This window comes from Protopterus annectens, chromosome 13.part0, assembly GCF_019279795.1.
Source record: "Protopterus annectens isolate FY-2018-M chromosome 13.part0, PAN1.0, whole genome shotgun sequence".
NCBI lineage: Eukaryota > Metazoa > Chordata > Ceratodontiformes > Protopteridae > Protopterus > Protopterus annectens.
In genome coordinates this window covers 1,326,823,288-1,326,844,993 of record NC_056747.1, presented here as the reverse complement: position 1 = coordinate 1,326,844,993, position 21,706 = coordinate 1,326,823,288, and the positions used below count along the sequence as shown (strand labels likewise).

At 40.2% G+C, this 21,706-nt stretch overlaps 1 protein-coding gene across 1 annotated transcript in view; it reads right to left on the bottom strand.

The window, feature by feature from the left end:
- LOC122788060 (low-density lipoprotein receptor-related protein 2-like) overlaps nucleotides 1-21,706 on the bottom strand; it is a 1,238,079-nt gene that overhangs the window by 275,101 nt on the left and 941,272 nt on the right. The window contains exon 64 of the mRNA XM_044054982.1: nucleotides 21,067-21,195. Within this exon, the coding sequence (XP_043910917.1) occupies nucleotides 21,067-21,195 (129 nt within the window). The remainder of the gene's footprint in view (nucleotides 1-21,066; nucleotides 21,196-21,706) is intronic.

Genomic DNA, 21,706 nt, shown 5'->3' with positions numbered 1-21,706 from the left:
TAAGCATGGAGGAGATGAGTACATGTTTTTTTTCCAAAGGGGATAACTATACATTTCTTGGCATTAAGCTTGAGCCCATGGCTCTGGCACCAGGCATCTGTTTCTGTAAGGCCCTTTTGTAGAATATCCACACAATTTGGGGATTCAATAATGGCTCCCAGTTTGCAGTCATCTGCGAACTTTGTTAGCCAGAGTCCCTTAGTGTTGGCCTGTACTTCAGAGAAGTAGATGCCAAACAAGAGTGGTTCCAGGACTGAACCCTGAGGTACTCCACTTGTCACTTGTCTGGAGCTGGATTTAGAGTTGGCTACCTTTACAGTCTGGGTTCTGTCAGTAAGCCAGTTGGCAACCCATTGAGTGATGTAGGGATTTATGCCCAGCTTAGTAAGTTTATCTATGATTCCAGAGTGGGGGATGGTGTTGAAGGCCTTGGCATGGTCCAGATAGGCTGTGTGGACTGCCTTACCCTCGTCCACAGCTCTGGGGATTGATTTGAGGAAGTCAATCAGATTCAGGAGACAAGATCGGTCCTTCACAAACCCAAACTGGGTGGGGTTCAGTGTTTGAAGGTTGCCAATGTCTTTGTTTATAAGTTCCATGATAATGCGTTCCATGACCTTGCAGAGCAGGCTTGTCAGACTGATGGGACTGTAGTTCCCGGGATCCAAGGCGGATCCTCCATTGTGGAGCGGGATAACTGTAGCTGTGCGCCACTCAGTGGGCATGAAACCTGAGGTGAGGCTATGATTAAACATGACACTTAGGTGAGGTGCCAGTTCATTTTGTACTTCATGTATTACACAGCCTGGGATGTCATCTGGTTCCATGGATGCTGTATTCTTAGCTTTTGTGCGGTATCTACCTGTGTGGCCATGATTACCAGAATTTGATAATCTTTTGGTATTGAGATGGGCCCTTTAGGGGTGAGAGGGGGGGTGAAGTTGGCACTAAATCGATCTGCCAAGATGTTAGCAATATCCTTGGGATCAGTATATTTAATGCCATTTTGTTGTAGCTCAGAGCAGATCTGAGCATTGCCATTTAGATTCTTGACATAACTATAGAATGCCTTGTGGTTGTCTTTGGAATCTTTGGCAATTTTATTTTCATAACTAGCTTTTGAGGATTTTATGAGCGATCTCAGCTTCTTACTGAGGCTGGTGAGGGAGTTTTTTGCATCCTGGGATTTTCCTCTTTTCTGCAACAGTTTCTTCCTTCTGTTGCATAGTTTGTTTATAGCAGGGGACCACCAGATTGGCTTCCTTTTTTTGGAGAAGAGCATCTTGGTTCTATTTGGGATGGCACGATTCATGCACGAGTGGATGGGCTCGTACAGTGCCTTAGTGTAGGATTCTGCAGTCGAACTTCCAGATTCCGTCTGCGTGGGTGTTGTGAAGTTTGTCACTTCTGACTTCAGTAGAATGAAGTTGGCTTTGGAGAAGTTTTTTAAGGAGATTTCCTTACTGAGGCGTGGGGTTGGGATGTGGATGTCAAGGGTGATTTGCTTATGGTCAGACCTGACCAATGAGGGGGTAACCACTGGTGTGGAGCATCTATCTCCCATGTTGGTAATGACCAGGTCTAGGATATTGGAGCCTCTGGTGGGACAATGGATTAGTTGATCCAGGGCATTGGAATTTATGAATTCCAAGAACCGTTGGGAAAAGGAGTTGGTACCTGAGTAGTTTTCCCACTTAATGGCAGGGTAGTTGAAATCACCCAGTATTAGGGTGTTTGGTTGTATCTTAATATTTTCCAGTATGTTTAGAAAGGTGTAGTGAGAATCTTGGGGTGTGGTGGGGGATCTGTAGCAAGCTACAATTTGGATTGCAGTCTTACCTAGTGTTAGTTGCACCTGGAGAATTTCAGATGCATTGTGTTGGGCAACTAGCCTGGAGGTGTGAATATCCTTGGTGAATATGGACACTTCTCCACCTTTAGTGTTTTGGTCTTGGTTTTGTGGCCGAAAAGTGTGGTAAGAATTGTAGCCTGGTATTGCAGGTGTGCTCTCTGGAGCCTTGAACCAGGTCTCAGTCACTGCACAGATATCGATGTTCTCCATTTTTAGGAGTGCCTCGAGAGTGTGCATTTTGAGGTTTAGACTTCTAGCATTGAGTAGCATTACCTTCAGATTTTGCATGCTTGTATCTGTTACGGTGGTGGTTTTATCCTTTGAACCTTGCCTAAAAAAGGCACTTTAGGGGTGGCAAGAGCTTTAGCCAGTAACCTGAATCCCAGGGGTGACAGGTGCAGACTATCTCTGGCAAAGCATCGTGGTTTGTCGATCATGTCTTCCCAGGCAGACAAATACTGGATCCCCGTTGAATGACACCAGAAGCTTAGCCAATTGTTGAAGTCAATCATTTTGTCCTTATACTGTGGTATCATTCTGGGCAAAGGCAGGATGCTACTCAGGGCTATGGTCATACCTGCCTGGGTCACATGATCCAAGAGCTCTTCCATGTCTACAGTTTGAAAACAGCACAAAGAAAAACTTAATCTGCCACTGGCCAGATGCATTTTCTTTGAATGTGGGTTTCAATGCTGTTTCAATAAATGTGAGTTTCAATGGCATAGAAGTTTACTGTTCATGCTAAGTCTGTTTCTATTATGAGAATGTATAGTTTTGTTTAGCAAATGGCTTGTTTCTATAAAATTTTAAATACAAGTTTTAAATATCACTAATCATTGTAGAAGTAAAGAAAACAGAATGCACACTGACAGGTTTGAACAGTGTTTATGGTAAGTGGGGAGAAATAGCCAGGTAATGGGAAACTGGAATGTCTGTAAGGGGTGCTGCCTGGGGGTGCTGCTGGGGGCTGCTGTGGGGGGTCCTGATCCATTACCCTGCCTAGGGTCCCATTTGACCATGATCTGGGTCTGGTGACCCTCAGTTTTGGGTTATTTCTTAATTTGGAGATGGACTGTCAACTCTTAGCTTAGAACATAAAGAAGTTATTGACTGCTGCTGAAAATGGCATTATGCATGTGGCTTGTCATGATTGTAATGCTTACAGCCTAATAACAATAAATTGCCATGGGTACCTTATAAAAAACTTTTGAGGAAATAATTCTTCACATCTCACATATAACCTTTCAAAGATAAGGCAGCCATTTTCCATGGAGTCACCATATACAGTGCTATGATGTTTTTTTCAATGACATAGCAGATTTTTGTTGGGCTGAGTTTAGTTTCACTGATGATGACTAGGACAGGAAGGCTATTTAATTTATGCATGAGATACAATAGGCAAGCCGCGGTGGTGCAGCGGTAGCATTATTGCCTCACAGCAAGAGGTTCTCCCATTCGATTCTCGGCTGGAGCGCCTTCTGTGTGGAGTCTGTATGTCCTCCCCGTGGTCGAGTGGCATTCAAAAGACATGTGTAGAATGGGCGTGCCTTCGTTGAAGGTTGGTCGTCGAGCTAGCACCTTGGCACCCATAAAAAATCTACTGCCAATCATTAGTGGACCGGAGTTCTGCTGTGGTGACCCCTGACCGGGAAAAGCCAGGAGAAGAAAGAAGAACGTCATATGAGATACAATCAGGTACCATAAGGATGATGTTTTCTTGCCTCACTAGGGCCAGTATTTTTCTAGATTGTCTAATCATCATGGAGATCTGGGGTGCTTCCATATTTGTTAAAAGACATCTTGATTACCCTGATCCCAGAAAACCTGATATGTGATCTTGAGTGCAGTTAGCAAAGAGAGTTAAGGCTATGAGTTGTAGATCTTGTGGTAGGGGGCTTGCTTCCATAAGCCGTTATGTGTCCACAGCGTGACCTTATGCAAGTCATTTAACCAGACAGTGCTTAAGAGCAACTAGGAATTTGGAATAGGTTCAATGGTCCCTGGACTGCAAGCATAGTGACAAGCTGTGAGCCTTCTGGAAACTGCCTTGTTTCTAACCTCCCATTTATTGGAAAGGTTACTGAAAAGGTTGTGTTTAAACATATGCATTTATAAAATTATGGCCCTGTTTCTAACCTAACATTTATTAGGAAGGTTACTGAAAAGATAGTGTTTAAACAGATATATTTATACCTGGCTTTAATTACCTTTTAGACTGCTATAAGTTCAGCTTTAGACATAGATACAGCAATGAAACACCATTATTTGAGCAGTCAGTAACTTTCTGATAGTGAAGGATAAAAGGTTGTATTTCATCCTATTCTTCCTAGATCTCTTTCTGGCTTTTGACACAATGCACCATGGGATACTTGGAGTGTCTGACATTCTACTGTGGTTTTACAGACACTGTACTTGAGTGACTCATCTCTTACCTCTTGGGGTCACTCCCAGAAAGTGATGTTAAGGGGTAAATTCCTCTGCCTCCTTCCTGTAGAAGATGTGTGTGTGTGTGTGTGTGTGTGTGTGTGTGTGTGTGTGTGGGAGGGGGTAGGCTTTATGAATGTCCATTGTCACTAGATATGTATGTGTATGTGATTTACTGGGGCCTTTTTTTATATGAGTGTGTGTACATCCTCAGCAATAGTTGCATCACTGGGTATCGATCTACTGGATAGATCCGGGGCATGCATGGTAGAAGGGGGTATCCCATTCATGCACCTGCCCATGACAGCTCGCTCTACTAGGAGTTGTACTGGTCATACCACAGGCCCTAACTAGATGTCCGAATGCTGTGCGGCTATGAATGATGCCCATTACCAGAAGTACTACTGTTCCAGCTGCCATGACCTTGGGGACGTCCTCTCCTGGCCATAGTCATCTCCACAACAGATGTAGCTGTGGAAGTGCTAGTGCTGTATGAAAGGGATCTAGATTGTCCACGGCCATGATGGTGACCATCCATAGAGGTAGTAGAATGGCTTCATGGACATCACCTCATGCACGGCAAGTGAGTTTGAGAGGACATGACAAGTTCAAGTATGTGATTTAGTCTATCAAAACAATCACACATATTGGCCATGCACATCTCACACAACTTGCATCAGCCTTAGTAAATGCAAATTAGCCTTGATGGTACTAACCCGTGTTTCCATGATGCCCTGAACATATGTTAGGTTGTGACCTTTGACACAGCAACTACAGAGGGAGAATGGTAATTATGTCTCCAGCAAGAACCAATTCCCACCACCCTGTGTATTCCTCACCCACTCAAGGGAACTTATGGGGGGAGATTGTACATGCCCAGTAGGGGGTACCATGCTTGTTAGTATCCCCAATAACCTATCATACTTGTGTTGGGTGTGTCTCCTGGATATCCCTGGACATAAAGACTGCAGTAGCATAACTGGGAGGGTGAGAGGGGCAACTGCTCCAGGTGCAAAGTGTTGGAGGGCAAAATCAACCAATACCAATTGCTTTCTAATGCAATACCAGCTTTTAAAGCTAGTCTGATCTAAACTGTAGCGTCTGTTTACTGCAGTGTAACAAGTATTTTGCTCCAATTTAACAGAAAATTATTATTATTTATTTAGTTTTTTTTTGCTGGGGTAGATGCGTAGATGTAACTGTAAAAAGTCAGTTGGTTATGGCTTATTACAGTTATAGGAAAGTGCTTTTTATCTTTTTCTACTTTTGCTCTTTACTTGAAGAGCTGAGGGGGTGGGATGCTGGTTCATAGTACCAGCTCTGTGTGGTAACTGAACCAGCTACGCTTCTGAGAAGCTGTGTGCATAGCCTGTGTATGGGGTTACAGTGATGATGTTTCCTGTGCAAAACACACACTGTACTCCCTGACTGTATCAGCTAACCCCATCTCTGTCATGATTGTCCTCATCATCAGAGGTTGCAAAGTGTCCAGCATTAGGTAGGAACAATTCAACAGTGGTACTGCTAGATAGGGAATCACTTGTGGGCACAGCAAAGCACAGCATCCAGTGTAAGTGTGATCCATCAGCAACAATATATATGAAAGTCAGGTGTAGAATACTAGCGTTTGATAACCAAACATTTAAATAGGATACCTAGCGCCAATGGCTGATGTTCCTGTATAACCCAAATCAGACAGCTTTAATAAAATGGTCAATAAGTAATGTGTCAAGAGGACTTACAGCTACTGCTACAGAAAAAGAGATATCCATACCTGGGCTCACTGGTAGATGGGTCTATATTAGAAAGTGAAAATGTCATTATTTCGAATGTTCTAACATCACACCCCATTCAGCGAACGCTGCAAATAGCGAAATTGCAGATAACCAAATTTTTTCCTAGGGAAAGAATTTGATTGTCCGTTTCTGTCATTTCGCTATTTTCAGCACTGTGGTGGAAAGTTACAGGTCGGGTTCAGGTAAGTGTGCGATTGGGTGTGGGTTAGGTGAGTTAGGGTTAGTGCGCGAGGGAGGTATGTGTGCGATTGTGTGGACGTGAGGGTTAGGGCGGGTGAGGTGAGTGTGCGATAGTGACAGACCTTAGGGTTTGGGTTAAGGTAATTGGATAGTTAGTGGTGTTTGTACAGTTTAGTGTAGGATTAGCTGCAAGATTTTGGGTGTATGTGTGTGGATTGCTGTTTGTTTGGTGTGCTTGTGTTGTGTGTATGTGTTTTGGAGCAGCAGTTGTTTTCCCTAGGAAAAGATTTGCTGTTCTGAATGTTCAATGTTGTCAGTGTTCGCTGAATGGGGTTTGATGTTAGAACATTCGGAGTAATGACATTTCGATGTTCTAATATAGACCCCTGGTAGATACCCCTGGTGCATGTTGAAGCTTTGCACAAATACCAGCACTGTCCAATGGATCCATGTAGAGGTTACACTACCTCTGAAAGAGGCCAGTGACTCATCCGTCTCCCTGAGAAGTGGCTTTACCAACTTTCCACCACTGTTAAACAACGTTCCCATGCCAGATGGACAGCTCTTTTTTCTGCAGAACAAGTAATGTCAGCGATTCTGTGACAGACCATTTCATAAATATGGCTCTATCCATCAACAGCATTAATGTTCACCCCCAGATCTTCTCAGGCACATTCCTGGTAGGTCTAATAAGCATAATCCTTTCCAAAGAGCCATCGGCCATGGAGTTGAAGGGTCTGGAGAAAGACCTAATTCCATGTCTCAGAAAACTTTCTTCCCTAGGTAGCTTTTTAAACAGACTCAACAGTGATTTTCTGCTTCCTGTCGTAGGCCATTGTTCTATAGGTACTGAAAACAGTGATATTAGCATGTTGGTCATGAGTGGCCTAGAAACCCCTTCTCAGAGCATGTATCCCCCCATCTTATGGCAGCCTTAATATTTCCACTCCCCAAGGTAACATGACTGTTTTCTCTTAGTGTTAAAAGGTTTTGCAGGTGTGCTGTACGTATAAGCTATAGAACAGACAAATGTCACTACAAGATGACTCTCACTGCACTCACATGTGCCCTGAGTATCTGCTGAAGAGCGTATTTCTAATTATATGACAAACAACAAACCAGGTAGCACAAATACTTTTTTTAAAGTTGTCCTTTTCTACTTCCTGTGAAGGTTGATTAAGCTGAGGTGCTGGAGTGATACTGAATAGTATTTTTGCCACTAGTTTGTCATTTTGTGTATAATTTTTATTTGAAATAACGCTTTTTTATAATCGTGGTTTATCATTATAGTTAATCTTTCAGCACAGCAACTGTGTTATCCTTGCAGTACTCATCTCACTCCACCTGTTCAATAATCAATAAAGGTATTGGTAAAGCTATTTCATTATGTACTGAAGTAGTACAGTGGCTAATGATTCCAAAGGTTTAAAAAGGGATTCTGGAAAAGTTGTACCTACATTGTTGAAGCTGATACTAGTGGTTGTACTCAGTTATTAAAGAATCACCTGCTGATGTTGTACAAAATCTTCCACAGTGTGATAGTGCTGACTGATCTTCTTCACACTTATATCATGCAAATTCAGGTATCTGGATATAGAGATTATGCAAATGAGGGCCCAACTCATTAGTCTTTGTTAATCACTCAATTTACATGCTACCTTTAGTGGCTAAACCCCTCTACCCAGCATTATGCACATGCTTAAGGGTCAGCAGGCTACACTGTGCATGCACAGTTCACCCCAAGTCTTTGTGAGGTATGTGCAACCTAATGCAAATGTAGTTACTGTAAGTCATTGTTAATTCACAGCACAAAAAGAGATACAGGACTACACCTTAAACTGCAATGTTCTAACAATCTAATAGAGTATATATTTTTGGCTGTCCCACCACCGATCGTGCAAATGTGCACACCAGTTGACACAGATGAGGACAGGTATGGGAGTGAAGTATCTGCCATTTTTCTCTGCAATTAGTCTTTTAGAAAGGACATGTCTACTGAGGGAGAAGGCAGTGCTTCTTTTAAATCACAAATGTGGTGTGTGGAGGAATGAAATACCTTCCTCTCTTTTTAATTAGATTGTGCATATAGCTCAATGCTTTAAAGGACTACACCCACAGCTTGCTACTAGAAAACTATGAAGGTCCTCAGCACAGGAGTAAAGCTTGGAATGTCTTGGCACAGGCAGTGACATGTGCCACTGGCATCCTGCATATGGATGTATAGTATGGTCACCTCAACAGTGACAACAAGTGACAACATCCTGACATTCTTGTCCTGTGGGAGGCTGAGGTTAGAGCTGAAGCACCATCTATGAACTATAAATAAGTCTTGTCTTACCTACACATACAACCTGCCAGTGTATGCCATTTACATAACTTATACACTCCTACTGCTACTGTACTAAAAGTGACACTTGTTATACCTACACATATGACTTGCCAGTGAGTGCCATCTACATATCGTGTACACTCTTGCTTCTCTCTCCATTGCTGCTGAAGCTATTGCAAAGAATGTGCTGTTGCACAGGTGAAGAAAGCAGCACCTTGGAGAGCACCAGAGTGAGTATACTTGATTCAGTACATATTTAATCTGACTCAGTATAGGTTTCTCCAGTAATGGCATTTCTCTAGTTCAAAAGTAGCAGTATGGGTGTTTGATGCTATTACTACATGTATGCATGCATATAGGTTCATAGGTTCATAGGTAGGTACTAGGCTATCTGCCTGAAGGCATTTATAAGCCTAGCCAGAGTGTGTCAGCTTTTGCCGCCCCATTGATTAATTAACTGAGCTTTTGTCAAGAAGAGCCAATGAAGTAATCTCAGGGGTGTATTTTCTGTTACCCAGCCACTCGTCAAGGTTTCTCTTGAAGAGTGTTAGTGAGGGGCTCTGCCTAATGTAGTTAGGAATTTTGTTCCAAAGCATGAGAAGTCTCTGTGACAGGAATCTATCCCTCCAGCATGTTCTATTTATTGTTGTGGTGAGGTTTAGCTCACTAGAGCGAGTGGCTCGCAGTGACTTGGATTTCTTTAGGTGGAGCATGTCCATCAATTCTGAGTTGGACATGGCTTTGTAAGTCAGGCAGAGATCATCTCTGAGTAAGTGATATGCCACTGAGTACAGCTGGAGTTTTTCCAGTCGGGCTGCATAGGACATATGTTTGAGGCCATTAATCCTCTTGGTGAGGTACTTTTATGGTCTTTACAGCTGTTGGAAGTGTCTTGTGAGGTACATCCCAAATGGGGCATTGTACTCTATGATGGGTCTGATAAGTGATGAGGGGCACTATAACCTCTTTATTTCTAGATGCAAACCCTTTAGTAATTAGATGGGCTACATAGAAGGATTTCCTAACTACTTTGGCAATATGATTGTCAAAGGAGAGATTACTATCTGCCTGGGTCTCCAGATCTCTTATTACCTCTTTTGTATTAAGGGGGCTGCCACCTATGTGGTAATTCATGGGTGTTTTGTTTTTCTCAAACGGGATGACTATGCATTTTTGGCATTTCGCTTGAGACCATGACTTTGACACCAGGTGTCTGTCTCAGTAAGGCCCTTATGGAGAATGACTGTGTCAGCCGGAGAGTCAATTATGGCTCCCAGTTTGCAGTCATTGGCGAACTTGGTTAGCCATAGTCCTCCTGTGTTTGCTTGTGCTTCTGAGAAGTATATGCCGAACAGTAGGTGTCCCAGGACCGAGCCTTGTGAGACACCACTTGTGACTGGTTTAGAGTCGGACCTGGAGCCCGCTATTCTTACCGTGTGAGTTCTGTCTGTAAGCCAGTTGGCAACCCATCTCTTGATGTAGGGGTTTATGTTCAGGCTGGTGAGTTTTTCTATAATTCCCAAGTGGGGAATGGTGTCAAAAGCCTTGGCGAGGTCAAGGTAGGCAGTGTGAACCACCTTAGCAGAATAACACCAAACTTGACAATACAGAATGAACGATATCCAAACTGCCCAAGATGGAAATATGCAGGTTTAATGTCCAAACGCACAAGATACAGCATAAACAGCACAAAAAAGCAGCACCAATTCACCAATGACCCAGGTTTCGTCTCAAAGCATTGACTTCATCAGATTGGTGAACTAGTAACCAACAATATATATCAAAGTTAATTGATTAATTACACTCAATTAACAATACATAAAACACACTTACTTATATACATTACCAAGAGTAACCCATCGATGTCCCAAATGTTACTCTGAATACATACAATATTAAAATTAAAATTAAAAATTAAGAAATAAAAGGTAAATTGTGAAATAAAAAATATATGTATTTGTAAATGTACGATTTTTGTAAATAAATATTATATATAATACTAATATGTAATATTAGTAAATATATTTGATATTTAAAATTACAGTAAACTATTGTATGATGTATGTTGAAAAACCATAATTGTGCTATGCAAATGTGTACAATGAATTTGTCCCACCAAGTTAAACTAATATAGCACATACTTCCTTAATAATTGAAAAATAATGTGATGAACATATTATATTGTGTCATTGTTACTGTTGTTATTTAATGTATATAAACTTTCAACCATTGATATGTTTGAGTCTGAGCCAGGGCTTGATGGAAATGTATTCATTCAACCCTGGATAACTACATGCATCAAGCCTAAGTTGCCATGTGAGTTCACTCATATCCAAATGGTACTGAGTTATTCTCCCCTGTTGGTCCGATATCACTTGCTGTATAACACAAAATTTGAATTTTTTATGCTGTATATCCAAAATATGTTCTTTAATCCTATCCCTAAACCTTCTACATGTCTTTCCCACATAAAATGCCCTGCAATCTTGACATTTAACTAAATAAACCAAATTTTTAGTATGACAATCGTGATGGCCCCCTATTATAACAACACAATTATTAACCATAACCTTATGTCCTGTTGTCAAAATGTGATTACAAGTGGTGCATCTACCACATTTATAATTGCCCCTTATTCTATTACATGATTCCTTACATTCAGTTGAACTTTTTTCAAAAATGTCCTTCAGTGACATATCCTTTTTATAAATAATTCCCTGCTTTTGTGGAATACTTCCCAATATTTCATAACAGTTTTGACTACAAAATCTGAATCCCCATTATATTTGAGAATGTACAAAATAGTATCACTACCATATGTGTTTTGTTGGATATTACAGTTGAGGTATCCAAATTGGTCTATATCTGATGTTAATATTGGTACCAACACATCATTAGTTCTTTTTTGCTGAGTTTCTTTTCTTAAGTCTTCACATAACTGCTTCGGATAACCTCTATTAAGAAACATTCCTATAATAAAATCTAATTCTAGTTAAAAATCCAAATTGTCGCTGACCATGCGTGCCGCCCTAACCATCTGCCCTTTCACTATGGCCCTTTTCTGATGGCTAGGGTGCCAGCTGTCATAATGCAGGTACGAGTTCGAAAAAGTAGGTTTTCTATATATGGTTGATCTCATCTTACCTTCCTTTCTATCAAATGTTAGCCTTACATCAAGATAATCTATCTTGTTGTGGTTGATTTCATATGTGAACTTGAAGAACCAAACCGTATTATTAATATATTGGATGAAATTCTCCAATAATGGTTTGTCGCCCATCCAGATGATAAAAATATCATCCAAAAAGAGTAAATATGTTTTAATAAATGGTCTAAATTCACTTTTATGTACATATTCTTTTTCCCAATATGCCATAATGTAATTGGCGTAGATGGGGGCACAGGCTGCCCCCATAGCTACGCCAGTTTGTTGTTTGAAATAATGGCCATCAAAATATAAAAATTATTATTCAATACAATTTCCATAAGCCTAACATATGCATTGACTTTATCTTGTTCATAAACCCCCGTGACAAACAATTGTTCCTCTAACCAATCTAGACCAACATCATGGGGAATCACACTAAATAAGTTACAGACATCTATAGTAATGAAGTAAAATTCTTTAGGTACTACCAAATGTTTAATCGTTTCTAAAAAGTGCCAAGAATCTTTGACAATATATGGTATTTTCCCAAGACCTTTCTTTAATTTGTGGTCCAGAAATTGACTAATAAAACTAACTTTACTTTCCTTTCCATCTACTACTGGTCTGAATTTTACATTGTCAAGCCCTTTATGAATTTTGGGTATTCCAAATATACCACTTACTACAGGGTGTTCATTTGTCATAAATTTATATTCATCCTCCATAATCTCTCCTTGAAGAACCATGTCATCCAAGGCCAAATCAATCTTTTTATAGGCTATATTGATTTCGTTAATACTAACTTCATTATAGTTGTCGTCAAACAACATGGACGTCATGATGCTATTATAGTCTTGTTTATTAACTATAACAACACCATTGCCCTTATCCAGTTTCATAATGCGTATACTATCCAGTGTGAACCACCTTCCCCTCATCTATGGCCTTGGTGACTGTCTCAAAGAAGTCATCCAGGTTTAGTAGGCATGATCTGCCCTTAACAAAGCCGAACTGGGTCGGGTCAAGTGTTTGGAGGTTCCCAATGTCTTTGTTGATGAGTTCCATAATGATGTGCTCCATAGCCTTGCAGACCAGGCTAGTCAGGCTTATGGGGTGATAGTTACCAGGGTCAGTTGTGGCCCCTCCTTAGTGGAGCGGAATAACCGTTGTTATGTGCCATTCTATAGGCACATAGCCTGTGGAGAGGCTGAGGTTGAACAGTGTGTTTAGGTGGGGGTTAGTTTGTTCTGTAGTTCGTGGAAGACGCAGCCTGGGACACCATCTGGCCCCATTGACGCTGTGCTTTTGGCTTTTGAAAGGGCTGTTTTCACCTGTGCATCTGTGATTTCTGGGACACTACACTTTCCCAGTATTGCTGTGGGCCTTTTTGGGGGTGAGAGGGGGGTGAAGTTTACAATGAATCTATCTGCCAGGATGTTGGCAATATCTACTATATTGCACTAGCTCAGAGCATATCTGCGAGTTGCCACTTAGATTCTTGACATAGCTAAAGAAGGCTTTGTGCTTATCTTTTGAATCCTTGGCTATTTTTCTTTTGAAGTTAGCCTTGGATGATTTTATGAGGGACCTTAGTTTCTTACTGTTACTGATCAGGGATGTCTTTCCTTCATGGGATTTGCTTTTTTTCTGAACTAGTTTCCTTCTTCTATTGCATAGCCTGTTTATGGCAGGGGTCCATCAGACTGGTTTCCTTCTCTTATGGGAGTGAGTCTTGGTTTTACTAGGGATGGCATGATCCATGCATCCTTGTAGTTGCTCAGAGAGTGCATTTGTAAAGGTTTCTGCATCTTGGACACTGTTATTCTTTAGCATGGAGGTTGTGAAACTTACCACCTCTGCCTTAAGTAAGGTGAAATTTGCTATTGAAATGTTTTTCACTGTGGTTTCCTTGGTTGGGGGTGGTGATGTGGTGTGGACATCCAGAGTGATTAGTTTATGGTCTGATCTAACCAGTGACGGGTTGACCTCCGGTGTGGAACACCTGTCGACCATGTTGGTGATGACCAGGTCCAATATGCTTTCACCTCTGGTAGGGGAGTTTACCAGCTGATCCAGGGCATTTGAGTTGATAAATTCCAGGAAGCGCTGGACCTGGGAGTTTGTACTTGAGTAGTTTTCCCAGTTAACGGTAGGGTAATTGAAATCGCCCAATATCAGGGTGTTCGGTAGGACCTTCATGTTTTCCAGTGTCTCCAGAAAGGCGGACTGCTGGGTGTATGCATATGCTTGTGGAATTGTAGAAGCAGCTGAACATGTTAAAGCTTTGCTTTCAGGCTGGATGTGATGATGGCTGTCAGTTCCATTACCACCTTTGCTTCCTATTACGACATCACTGGTAATTGGGGTCAGGTGTTTCTTGTAATTTAAGTACAATACCACCAACATAAGGGCAAATAAGTCTCAGTTGCATTTTTAAAATCTATCTATACATTTCTCTCAAGGACCCTCTGTCTCAGTATTCTTGCTGTGATGACGTTAGTATATTTTTGACTGCAGCTTTCATTTAGATTATACAAGTAGCTCAAAAAATTAAAGGCTGGCCTTTTAGATTACATTTGATGGTGGTTGTGGATTCAAGTCCTATATTAGCTGCCTAATGTCCTGCCATTGTTACTTTGGTCTAGGTGTTTGCTGTTCTTTTGAGTATAGTAACTGTAGCATTATCATACAAAAGTTATATATGAGCTGCATTTATCATTGTATCTGTACTTCTCTTTCTTGCTATCCTTTGTATTACATCCATTTGTTTTGTTTATTATTTTGTTTTTCTCCATTTCTTTCATGATTATTTGTAGCAGCATCTAGACCTGAAGCCATCCCTCCAGCATGGCCTGTTAAACCCCACAATTGATAACACCACCAACAGCAACACCCAAAACATCTGACTCCCAGGTTGCCATAGTCATCTCCACCCCGATTACAACACTTGCAGCAGGCACACCAGCCCTGCACCGGACACTGGTGGTACTGTACCTGCCAATGGCAATGATAGTGGTGGTAATGCAGCTTACAGACATCAGAAAGAAGCTTATTGACAGGAGGCTAGATGCCCACAGCAGTCACTTAGGGAGCCCCCACCTGTGGCTCATTGAGTCACATCCATGCACTACGCTGGCTCTTCCATCGCAGTCAGTTGTCAGTAGTGAGGGTGCTCATGGTGGCAAATAAGCTCCCTCCTAGTCACCCCTGTCAGAGTGCAGTTGCACAATCCCATCTTCTCCCCATCCTGGTTCTACCCTCCTTTTTCTTTTTATGCCTCCTCCTGTTTGTTTTACAGTCTTCCTCATCACCATCATCTTCCTTCTGTTTGCCTGATGTCTCCTTCTGCAATGTGCTCCCCCCATGTCTGTGTGTCAGCATCTCCCTTTCAGTCTTGTCTGTCATTGCTTGCCATTGCTTCCTACCCTAGACCACTTACTGTCCTCTTGTCTCCTTTGCTTCCTTACCTAACTTATCTTCTTTTCATATGTATATCTATCTATCTATATATATATATATATATATATATATATATATATATATATATATATATGGGCATATATACATTTATATATATATATATATGAAATGGGCATATGGCCGAAAAAATAATTTTAGTCCACCTTCCTCCTTCCATCTTACTCACTTCTTAGGTTTTCACCTTATGTTGTATACTTTGCTTACTTCCCCACTTCCCCCTTTTCATCACTTTCCTATATTCCAAGGGAATCATTTCCACCCACCAATTTGGTCAATAAATAGATGAGCACACCTGGCCATTTAAGGTTTCTAAATCAGTTTTCCTTCTTGAAGCTACTTTGAAAATGGGATCATGCAGATCCTCAGTGAGACACGTGCAAAATGGACAATCACTGCTTTTGCTTATTTTTCCTCCTGCATCCATACCTTAGCACTATGTAGTGTTCCCACAATACCTGCTGGAGCCGCGAGCAGGTTATTTAATAAGCTCATCACCTCACACTGATTGCCCTCACTGTTTATATGAGCTTCGGGTCTCATTGTACAAGAATAGTAAAAAGTGTCAACCTGAAGAAGGGAAAGCTCTCCCAAAAGGAAGGAATCACTATCACTGCAGACTTAGAAACTTCACTGGCAGTATTTTATGTGGAAAACTGTGACTGGGGACTTCAACTTTACTGAGCTTGAACGCCACCAGATGGAACCTCATTCAGGTGTAGGGACATGGATGCAGACCCTTGGATCATGCAGAGGAATAGTTTATGTGATTTATTATTGAATGGTCAATTGCTATGGAATTTCTGTTCTAGTCATGCATTGTCCATAATGAGTACCACATTCAAAAAAAGTCTGATCATAACCGTATCTGGCACGTGAACATTTATATCAAAGGATAATGACTGACTTTGTAGTCAAGTCAGACCCAAAGCCATGTAATGTGGATACACAGGTCAAGAAAAGTGTTGCGTGGCCACTTGATTATCACTTGGTGGTGTGCTAGGTCACATAACTGGGTCAGCAGTGGAAAAGTCCATGGAGACTCAGATATGAAGTGATGGTTCCCATAAATGTCTGTGCAGGATGAGTTCAACTCTGACCTTTATATAACTTCTAGTGGATGCCAACTCTAACTTTTATGTGATGTCTGCAAACTAGTTCTGACCTTGATTTCTGCTGTTTACCAGCTCTGACCTTTATGTGACTTCTGTATACTGACTCTGACCTTTATGTGACTGCTGCTGTGTACCAACTCTGACCTTTATATAACTTCTGCTGTTTACTACAGAAGGTGGCAATATAAGGATTGATTCTTCGTAACCTCAGTATTAGAGGTGATTGTAAATAGCTGTGGCCAAATGGTGGTGAGTGCTTGCTTTGCTGGTTGCTCTGTGATCTGCTGGTGAATACAGACTGTGAGAGATGCCTTAATGTTAAGGAAAGAGGCTTCTGTGAATGCTAGCAAATGGTCTCTAGTTTTAATCGGTAGCAATTGGCTGGCTAAGAAGGCATCAGCTGTGGAAGTCATCAAAGTAAAGACCTGAGACCTGGGTTTGGAAAGGGTTTGTCAAAATCTTGGAGAATGATTTTTTATGGCTTCAAAGAGGATTAGGCAAACATTTCAATGACTTGAGGTAGGTCAGGGCATTTCACAGTTTGATTTATAGCTTAGAAAAATGCTGAACTGGTGACATTGCTAGAAGGTAGAAGAAATGGTTTTAGCGGCATCTGAATCTATTGGATATGCATTATCTTGTAAAGGCAGTTCTAAAAACAAATGGTAGACCTGGATCACTTTCTGTAGATGAGGTCACCTAAGCAAGTAAACATTCTCAATGGGCAGGGCTTTTAAGGATGGATGAGTCCAGCCAGAAATGCAGAATGTTTTGTATACTATTAAGGTGTTATGATGTACTTTTCAGTGTTGTTTGCAAGATGGAGGTAGTATCTCTGGGAGGATAAAAAGGGAGCAGAATGAAGGAATCACATACCTCAGCTCCATGTGAACACCTACAGTAGGGTCTGGTATGGAGAACTTATCCAATAGCTGGACCTCTTATTCAGGAGGACCAAAGTAAATTCCATCCCAGCTGTGGAACACTGGATCAACACTTTGCAACTGCATGGATATTGCAGGGCTGTGGGAGTATGTCAGTACAGTCTACATGAGCTTTGCGGTCCACAAGAAGGCATATGATTACACAACTTGGAATGTCTTGTAAAAGGGGTTACAACCGTACTGGTTCCAGGTCCACTACTGCAAGGCATTCAATTCCTGAGTTCATGCAGAAATAGCTGTTGCCAGATTCTCAGAGTTAAGCTGAATGTTCAAGTCGGGTCAAACATGTTTTTTTGTCTCCACTCCTGCTTATGATTTTCATAAATAAGACTCAATGAGCAGCCATGCTCTGAAACATATCTAGTTCATGGATATGAGGGCTTTATCTTTGTTGTTTTAGGATAATGACGACTTTATTTCAAAAGATTGCGATATCTGATATGTGCTGGAATGGTTCACTTCTGAGTGAGAGGCAGGTCATTTGAGATATTTTTTCTGCCACAGTATATTTTTCTAAACAAAAATTCAGTGGCATGATCATAAACATATTTTATCAGCATTTTAATAAGTTACTGTTCAAGCTGGCCTAAGCGCATATTTACTAGTCATTCTTCCTGAAAAGAGTTCTACATACACTTGAAAACTTTACCTTGAGACAAAAAAGATCAAATGTGAAGTATCACATGGAATAGAGTTTCAAATACAACTTAAAAAAATAAAATAATAAAATACCACCAAGACCACCAATCCAATAAGTAAGTGAATTTAATGAAACACCTAGCGCCTCGGCTTACACAGCCTTCCAAGAGTAAAAACACTACAAAATACTGTTTGCTTATATACAGCATATTGCACAAAACAATTAATCAATTAAACATACAATTCAAATCACATACTTCCAATTACATTCTTTGCTGATTCCCTGAGGCTCCAAAGTACCATACTTTAAAATCAGCAGGGTTTCTTTTTTTAAGAGTTTGTTTTTTAAAGACACACATTCACCTATGCCAACTTGCAATTTTTCTAAGACACAACCCCTAAGAGAATCAGGGTTAAAGTTGTGTGCTGTCAAAAAATGACTCCCAAGGGGACTTTCTAATTTTTTATTTTTTATGTCCCTAATATGTTCCTGCAACTGGACCCTAAAACTCCTGTAAGTTTCCCCTATATAAAACTTCTTACATCCACATCTCAACACATACACTAACCCCTCCGTATTACAACTGTATTCATGCCTAGCTGTAAACTTGATGCCATTAATATAGGGAAAAGAGCTTACTACATATTGACAGATGGAACAACCTTCACATGGAACAGTGCCTTTATTTATGCTTAAGCTCTGACTGGCATTAACATCTGGTAAATAAAATTGGTTATGTACCAGAATATCAGTCACATTCCTAGCTCTTTTATATGCAATACTCACAAAATCAGGTAGTACAGAGTTCAAAACTTTATCCCTTAGAAGCATAGGTCACAAGCTGCGTGCTTTTTTAACTATTTCCTCAGTTATAACATTATAAGTTGTCACTAAGAAAACTTTCTTCTGCTCTCCATTGCTCACAGCTGCATTGGTAGACTGATTTCCACCAATACAAACATTATATTTTCCACTAGCATAGACATAATGAGAATCTCCCTGAGAGTTAACAGAATACCTCATGCCCATAATTTTTTGTTTAGCTTCCCTGACCAGCTGGACATCATAACCTCTTCTAATAAACATTTTTTTTCTGTTTCAGCTATCTCTAAATCAAAGCTCATATCAAGGCTACATAGCCTATGAATTTGTAAGAATTCATTATAATGCAGTACCTTGACCAAATGTTTGGGGTGACAACTGTTCCCATATAAAAATACATTTCTATGTTCAAATTTCCTATGGAGACTAGTAGCAGTAAATCCATCTAGGCTTATATCCAAAAATTTCACTTGTAGGCCAAGCTGCATACCATCAAAGCTTAAGCCCATAGTATTAGCTTGTAAGTCATTAACAAACCCAAGGGCCTCTGTCTGACTTCCTTGACATAAAAAAATAAGATCATCAATAAATCTAAAATCTAAAATAACTTTACATCTGAAAAAATCATGTCTGTAAATAAAGTCATCTTCAGGTTTAGCCATGACTAAATTGGCATACATGGGGGTGAAAGCCGCCCCCATGGCAGTGCCCTGCAACTGCTGGAAAATGTCTCCACTGAACATTAAAAATTGTTTTTTAAACAAAACATAACTAAATCTATCAGAAAACGAGACATAGGAGAGTCCCCCAAAAATGGAACAAGGCCTGTGTCCCTATTTCATGCTTAATATTAGTATATAGACTTTTGACATCCAAACAGAACCAAAACATGTCCATATTCCAAACTTTACCCTTTATTTTGTGGAGGGTGGCCTAATGGTTAAGGTGTTTGCCTTACAAACTCAAGGTGCAGGGTTTGAGTCTCACAAGGGATAATTGGCTAGGCTTACAATGTCTTGCAAGGGCAGTTAGCTTAGTACTAACCTATGAACCTATGAAAAAGTCCTGGCTATCCCTGATATAGGAGGCTGTACTCATAACATATTTCTTAAGATGCTCATGTAACAACACACTTATATTCTTCAAAAAATACCTCTGTGCAGACACTATAGGTCGGCCACTAAGGTTAGTTAAACCTTTGGGTGTTTTAGGTAAGCAGTAAAACACTGCCATAGAGCAGTTTTCCACTCCAAACTTCTTTTCCACATCCTTAGAGGTGAAATACCCCAGCCTTAGGCCTTTGTCTAACAAAAGTTGGTACTGCTTAATACTTCAAAGTAATCAGAAATATCACATTTTCTATAAATTTCCACATTATTCAAATGTTTATAACACATCTCTAAGTATTGTGTGAAGTGCATGATTACTGTCTGGTTGCCCTTGTCAGATGGTTTAACCACCCATCTTCTATCATTACCAAATCCCAATAGGGCTGCCATTGCTACTTAGTTAAGTTAAAACATGTTAGACTTATTCTCTATGCAGGATCAGTACATTTTTTCAACCTCAAAATTAAGAGTAGCAAAAAAATCCTTGCAAGGTATTATTTAGAAAAGGTGGAATAAAAGAGCTTTTAACAGAGATAGCACCAGTATTCAGTTGGCAATAGGCATTAAAGTCATCTTCAAACAAATCTTCCTGAGATGACAGGCATGAATAATAAGAATCCTCATCACTACCTTCATAACTGTCATTAAACACAACTTAAAGTAGTACATTAAACGCAGTTTTCTACTAAAAGAAAAGATTTCACTTTTAAGTACATTTAATCTCAGTAACATATCTAGTTCAGGGATATGAGGGCTTTATCTTTGTTGTTTTAGGATAATGACGACTTTATTTCAAAAGATTGCGATCTCTGATATGTGCTGGAATGGTTCACTTCTGAGTGACAGGCAGGTCGTTTGAGATATTTTTTCTACCACAGTATATTTTTCTAAACAAAAATTCAGTGGCCCGATCATAAACATATTTTATCAGCATTTTAATAAGTAACTGTTCAAGCTGGCCTACATGCATATTTACTAGTCGTTCTTGATGAAAAGAGTTCTACATACGCTTGAAAACTTTACCTTGAGACAAAAAAAGATCAAATGTGAAGTAACATATGGTACAGAGTTTATTGCCTTCCAGATAACTCACTCAAAAGGCAGAAGTGATGCTGTGCAAGCAGATGGCAGTTATGTCATCTTTTCAACAATTGGTGCATGAAATCACAATTTAAGTATATGTGCACATTTATTGTTTCATTAAAATTTTGCAGAAATAGAAATACTTACTACAACCATTTTCATCTGATTCATCTCCACAGTCATCAAAATTATCGCAAACAGTTATCAGTGGAACACAATTTCCATTACTACATTTGTATTCCTCAGTTGTGCAGGGGGCTTTTGTAGGTGTGCGACCTAAAACAGAATTAGAACACAAAATTTTACACTGTGCTCCTCTGATGTCATGCATTGGTTGGAGATTACACAGAACGCAAGTAATAAAACTAGGCAAAGCAAAATTCTGTCTGATCAACCTTTTTACAGTAGTGCAATCATATTGATGCCTGTAGAAGATATTCTTGCAAATGTAATCTATGTGTAGCATCTTATAGTATGAGATCCTTGCAGTTTATTTAAATTGCAAACAGCCATTTGATGCAGTAGCCTTTATAACCCTTCCCATAGTTTGCTATTTTGTCTTCCTAACTTAGCACATGAGTTTCTACTATTAAGCTAAACACAAGATGATATATTCATTTTATTTATTTAACATTTGTTAACCGGGAAAGTCAGACTTGGAATGAAGCCAATTTTCAGCAGAGGCTCAGGGAGAAATGCTCCAGATGCATGTTTTTCTAACAAGGGAGGAAACCGGAGCACCCGGAAGAAACCCACACAAATGCAGACTCCTCACAGAAGGCATCCC